This window comes from Diceros bicornis, chromosome 36, assembly GCF_020826845.1.
Source record: "Diceros bicornis minor isolate mBicDic1 chromosome 36, mDicBic1.mat.cur, whole genome shotgun sequence".
Classification (NCBI taxonomy): Eukaryota; Metazoa; Chordata; class Mammalia; order Perissodactyla; family Rhinocerotidae; genus Diceros; species Diceros bicornis.
In genome coordinates this window covers 15,492,158-15,498,157 of record NC_080775.1, presented here as the reverse complement: position 1 = coordinate 15,498,157, position 6,000 = coordinate 15,492,158, and the positions used below count along the sequence as shown (strand labels likewise).

At 45.2% G+C, this 6,000-nt stretch overlaps 1 protein-coding gene across 3 annotated transcripts in view; it reads left to right on the top strand.

Annotated features, from left to right (window-relative positions):
• The first annotated feature begins 229 nt into the window (after positions 1-229).
• DCLRE1C (DNA cross-link repair 1C) overlaps positions 230-6,000 on the top strand; it is a 40,541-nt gene continuing 34,770 nt past the window's right edge. Inside the window, exon 1 of one of the 3 annotated variants that reach the window (XM_058532460.1) lies at positions 230-389. In XM_058532460.1, coding sequence (XP_058388443.1) covers positions 281-389 — 109 coding nt within the window. In that variant the 5' untranslated portion in view covers positions 230-280. The other 2 variants (XM_058532461.1, XM_058532462.1) reach the window with 2 other exon arrangements.

The following is a 6,000-nucleotide window of genomic DNA, read 5'->3' as shown; positions in this document are numbered from 1 at the left end:
CACCCTTGATCCCACCCGGCTGCCCCAGCCCTGAGCACAGCGGCGGCCCCACCCCAGCGCAGATCCGAAGTGTAGATTCCCCAGGTCGCGGGCGGCGGGAACTGATCAGAAGCTCCTTGGCACCGCCCCCCGGCCGCAGAGCTCCTCTGATTGGACGCGGCTGCGCCCGGCCGGCCAATGGTGCGGCGGCGGCTGGTTCCCGGAAGTGGCGGCTCTGTCAGCGGCCACCAGGGCTTCCGCGGCCAGCGTGGGGGCCAGTCAGTCGGGGTGGGCCGGCGCTATGAGTACCTTCGAGGGACAGATGGCCGAGTATCCGACCATATCCATCGATCGCTTCGACAGGGAGAACCTGAGGGCCCGCGCCTACTTCCTGTCCCACTGCCACAAGGGTGAGTGAGCGCTGCGCGCCGCCCTCCCCGGGCCGGGGGCTGCCGGTGCTGGCCCCGCGGGGAGGTCGCCGGGGGCTGGAGCGAGGGGTGCGGGCTTCGGGAGGCCGGGGGACAGACCAGCAAACTGCACTCTGTCCCCGCCTGGCTCTCCAGCCCCTCTGAGGCTTTACTGATTTCCTCATCTGTACAAGGGACATAGCGACTGCCCGTTGCACCCCGACCCACGCCAATTTGATCAGGTACAACTATTCCGTTCTTTTGGAAGCTCTCCTAGCGGCCAATAGTCAGAGGTTGGCGAGGATTACTTAGTTCTTCCCCCACATTCTCGCTACCATGTTATAAAGAAGTTTCAGATGAAATTCTGCCATGTCCCCAAACATGTATTAGCAAGCAGGCACACACACACACACGCTCAAACGTCCCGTCCTTAAGCTGGACGAAGTGCAAGGTCCCCCTCCTTGTAGATTTTCTGTCCACATCCAGTATGAAAGGTTCATTTTAGTCTGGAGGCGGGATGTGGTTTACCTCATAACAGCCAGGACTGGCAACCAGAATCCTAGGATTTCACAGCTGCACACCTTTAGGGATTAAGCCTGAAGTGTCCCCTCTAATGATATAGCTTGCGTGTTTGATGCTCCCGGCTGAGCCCGGAGTGTCTCAAACGTTTTAGCCAATCTCCAGAGCTGGAGTACCACTGATTTCACAACCATTGTCCATTTTTAGCATCTGTTATGCTGACTAATAAGTCACTGACTTTAGCAATGAAAACTTTTAATATTCATTATGCTAATTAGCACAGCCTAATTAGCATTGATCAGGGATGAAGACAAACTGAAGCTCTCTGGTAGCTGCCTCTTGGAGTGTGGGCTTCCAGAGAAGTTTGAGTTAGGATGCTCCCGACTACTCTTTTGAGGAGTGAATCAGACTAACAAACATACCACGTACACATCGCAGGGTGTGATTGTAAAGTAAATTACAGATTTACTCATTCACCTCACAGGGGTGGTGTGATGATCAACTGTTGCCTTGCATTTCGATTCAATTACTTTAACCTGGTATAAATTGTTGAAGTCACTGCTTTCTTGCTCAAAGCCACCAGTTATCTGTCCTTAGTGAGGAAAATTTGGACCTTTTCCCTCTATTTTCTAAATAGTCCAGGGAGCCTCTTTTGAGGGTTTTTTTGCTTATTCTGGAGAATAACCTTTTTGTTTTTGTTTGTGCTACTGGATGATGCACCTGTTTTTACCTTCTGTGTTGAGTCTCACTGGAGTTTCTGAACTCAAAACTTGATGGCCATGATTAAAGCATGGCTTAGCGCTCGCCTTTCATGTTTAGGAATAGTGAGTGTGGAGAAAGAATTCATCTAAAGGAATTTTGTGAAATCATCATCATTAGTTTGTACATTAAGCAAGAAATTGACTCCCTACTATCAAGCAGTTGATAACAACTTCTTGTTTTCTAATCACATGTGGGTCTGTTTACTCAACCCTGAGGGAAACTCATCGAGGGCAAGAACTCAACTTCTGCTTTTGGTGGTTTCCCACATTGCCTACTCGTGGTTTTTAACCTTTCTGAGAAACAGACTTCTTTGAATATGCTATGAACTGAATCGTGTCCCCCCAGTGTGACTGTTTAGGAGATAATTAAGGTTAAATGAGGTCATACGGGTGGGCTAATTCACTAGGCCTGGTGGCCTTAGAAGAAGAGGAAGGGCTATCTCTCTCTCTCCACACACGCGCCGAGGCAAGACCATGTGAGCACATGGCAAAAAAGTGGCTGTCTGTGAGCCAGAAGGACAGTTCTCACCAGAAACCACCCTGGCACCTTGATCTTGGACTTCAGCCTCCATAACTGTGAGAAATAAACTTCTGTTGTTTAAGCCACCCAGTCTATGGCATTTTGTTACGGCAGCCTAAGCTGACTAGTACAGAATATCTGACATCATCTATGGACTCTTTTGCTAGAAAACCTGCACATAAACATGTTAACATCACCTTTTGATATAATTTGGGGTGGGCGATGGACCCACTTGACGCCCATTTATGGGCCATCTGGAACCCAATGCTGTGCTCCAGGCAGGCTTAACTAAGCATCAGTCAGGCCCGAAGGACCAGAGAGGGCCCACAGCCTGAGATAGTGGCCCAGGGTTGGGGAGGACGCCTTCAGGAGACCACTTAACGGTGATTTATTCTGGTCAAGGGAAAAGAAAAAGGCCCTGCGAAGGAGATTCTGGGAGCAGTTCTAGCAGCACAAAGTAAACTTACCCAGGTTCTCTTGACTGCCAGTCAGTCAGGAAGGGGCCTGAGGTCGGGGGTCTGGGATATCTTGATAAGATGGCTACATGGTGTGCCTGCTGAGTTAGTTTGGGAGCATGGAGCAGAGTCCTGGATCAGCCTCTTCTTTGCCATGGCGCAAACTCTCTGGAATCCTTAAATACTGAGAGTCTCACCCTTAGACGCACTTAAAAGCCAGGACCAGGAGTGACCTGAGGAGATTCACCCTCTGAGGGGGCAGGGGGACTGCCCTGTGGAGGCACATGTCCGGTCAAGGTTTGCCGTGTGAGGTATGGTGACTGCCTCGTTTTCATTGGAGTTAAGGATTGCCACATATAAATTGAGGGTGTGTGTGTGTTGGGAGTTATTAGGATAATTAGAATTTTTTTTCTTGTAGGTTATTGTCAAGCTATTTAACATTGTCTCCCCCCCACGACTGCGCTTGACTGACTTTGCCTTAATCAAGGTTATTCTGAGTGAGGACTGGACCTGCTTGCTTTCAGACAAAAGCCAATCCATCGAGACGCAGGCCGTGGAGAGAGAAAACTTTATTTAAGCGGTGAGCTAGCTGATCAGAAGATGGTGGGCTATGGCCCCCCAAAACACCCTCTTAAAGGGGAACTGATTTGGAAACAACTTATATAAGGCAAACGGGGTTGGGAAGGGGCTCAGGAGTGCCAGGTTGAATGACCGCAGACTGTTGGGCGCGCCTCGTAGACAAAAGTTTCAGATCTGTTGAATGTGACGTTCCTGAGGAATCTAAGAAAACATTAGTTATTTTCTTATCAGAGAGAGAAGGAACAGTTTGGGCAGAGGACTTAAATCTTCTGCTGACAAGTCATTCTCTCTACTGGTTACTGACTGGTTATGGATTAGCTGGCCTACCTGCAGTTCTAAGCATTGCTCCAAAGCACACTGTGAGATGGGGGGTGAGGGGGTGGAGGGGTATAGACATGGGTGTCTTGTGCTAACTCTGTCTCAAAGGGTGGTAATTGGCAGTGTTTACATAAATTAATCAAATGCTTATGAAAGTAATTTTTAGTATATGATTTGAATAGGAAAAGACTTTCAACATCACCTGCTTGGTTCTAGTGTTTTCTAGTAAAATTAACTTTCCAGTAGCATTTATGTATTAACCTTCAAAGTGCCTGGAGAAAACTTATGCAAAAAGAATAATTTTGAATAATTTTGTTTTAATTAGCTTTAAAATTATTAACCTTATTAGCGGCATTTGGAATCCTTTTTTTTTTTTTTTTTGGTGGGGAAGATTAGCCCTGAGCTAACATCCATTGCCAATCCTCCTCTTTTTGCTGAGGAAGATTGCCCCTGGGCTAACATCCGTGCCCATCTTCCTCTACTTTTATGGGTCGCCACCACAGCATGTCTTGACAAGCGGTGTGTTGGTCTGCGCCTGGGATCCGAACCTGCGGACCCTGGGATGCTGAAGCGGAGCACGCGAACTTAACTGCTGTGCCACTGGGGTGGCCCTGGCGTTTAGAAATCTTATAGTGAAAATTGTTAATTTGTGATTAGACAGCAGTGCATTTCTTTTTTTTTTAAATTAATTTTCTTTTTTTTTCTTTTTACATTTGACTCCCTTCACTCATTTTGCCCACCTCCCACCCCCTGCCTCTGGCAACCACCAATCCGTTCTTTGTATCTATGAGTTCAGTGTGGGTTTTTTTTTTAGATTCTGTGTGTGAGAGTATAAGGTATTTGTCTTTCTCTGTCTAACTTATTTCCCTTAGCATAATACCCTCAAGGTCCGTCCGTGTTGTTGCAAATGGCAAGATTTCTTTTTTATGGCTGAATGATATTCCCTTGTGTGTGTGTGTGTGTATATATATATATATATATATGTATACATACATTGTTGGATCTTTTCTTAAAGCTGAACAATTGCATTCTTTTCCTGCAGCCATTGCCTAAATCTATATTCCAAATGTGTATATATATATATATATATGTGTGTGTGTATATATATATATATATATATACACACACACACACACACAATTTCTTTATCCATTCATCCATTGATGGGCACTTAGTTTGTTTCCATATCTTGGCAATTGTAAATAATGCTGCAGTGAACATGGGGATGCAGATATCTTTTCGAATTAATGTTGTCGTTTTCTTCAGATCAATACCCAGAAGTGGAATAGCTGGATCATATGATAGTTCTATTCTTACTTTTTTGAGGAAGCTCCATACTGTTTTCCATAGTGGCTGAACCAGTTTACATTCCAACCAACAATGCACAAGGGTTCCCTTTTCTCCACACCCTTGTCAACACTTATTTCTTGTCTTATTGATAATTGCCTTTCTAACAGGTGTGAAGTGATACTGCATTGTGATTTTGATTTGCATTTTCCTGATAATTAGTGATGTTGAGCACTTTTTCATGAACCTGTTGGCCATCTATATGTCTTCTTTGGAAAAACGTCTCTTCAGATCTTCTGCCAATTTTTTTTTTTGGTTTTTTTTTAGTGAGAAAGATCAGCCCTGAGCTAACATCTGTTGCCAATCCTCCTCTTTTTGGCTGAGGAAGATTGGCCCTCAGCGAACATCTGTGCCCATCTTCCTCTACTTTATATGTGGCATGCCTGCCATAGCATAGCTTGATCAGTGGTGCATAGGTCCGTGCCCGGGATCCGGGCCTGCGAACCCCCGGCCGCTGAAGAGGAGCACGAGAACTTAACAGCTACGCCACCGGGCGGCCCCCTCTTCTGCCCATTTTTTAATTGGATTGTTTATTTTTTTGCTGTTGAGTTGTATGAGTTCTTTCTATACTTTGGATATTAGTCCCTTATCAGATATATGATTTGCAAATATTTTCTCCCATTCAGTAGATTGCCTTTTTATTTTGCTGATGGTTTCCTTTGCTGTGTGGAAGCTTTGTAGTTTGATGTAGTCTCACTTGTTTATTTTTGCTTTTATTGCTTTTGCTTTTGCTTTTGGTGTCAGTTTAAAAAAAAATCATCACCAAGACCTATGTCAAGGAGCTTACTGCCTTTGTTTTCTTCTAGGAGTTTTATGGTTTCAGGTCTTTGTCAAGTCTTTAATTGAGTTAATTTTTGTGTATGGTGTAAGGTAAGGGTCTACTTTCATTCTTTTGCATGTGGCTGTCCAGTTTTCTCAACACCATTTGTTGAAGAGATTATCCTTTCCCCAGTGTATGTTCTTGGCTCCTTTATCATCAATCAATTGACCATACATGCGTGGTTTTATTTCTGTGCTCTCTATTCTGTTCCATTGATCTATGTGTCCATTTTTATGCCAATACCAAACTGCTTTAAGTACTGCAGCTTTGTAATGTAGTTTGAAATCAGGGGGTG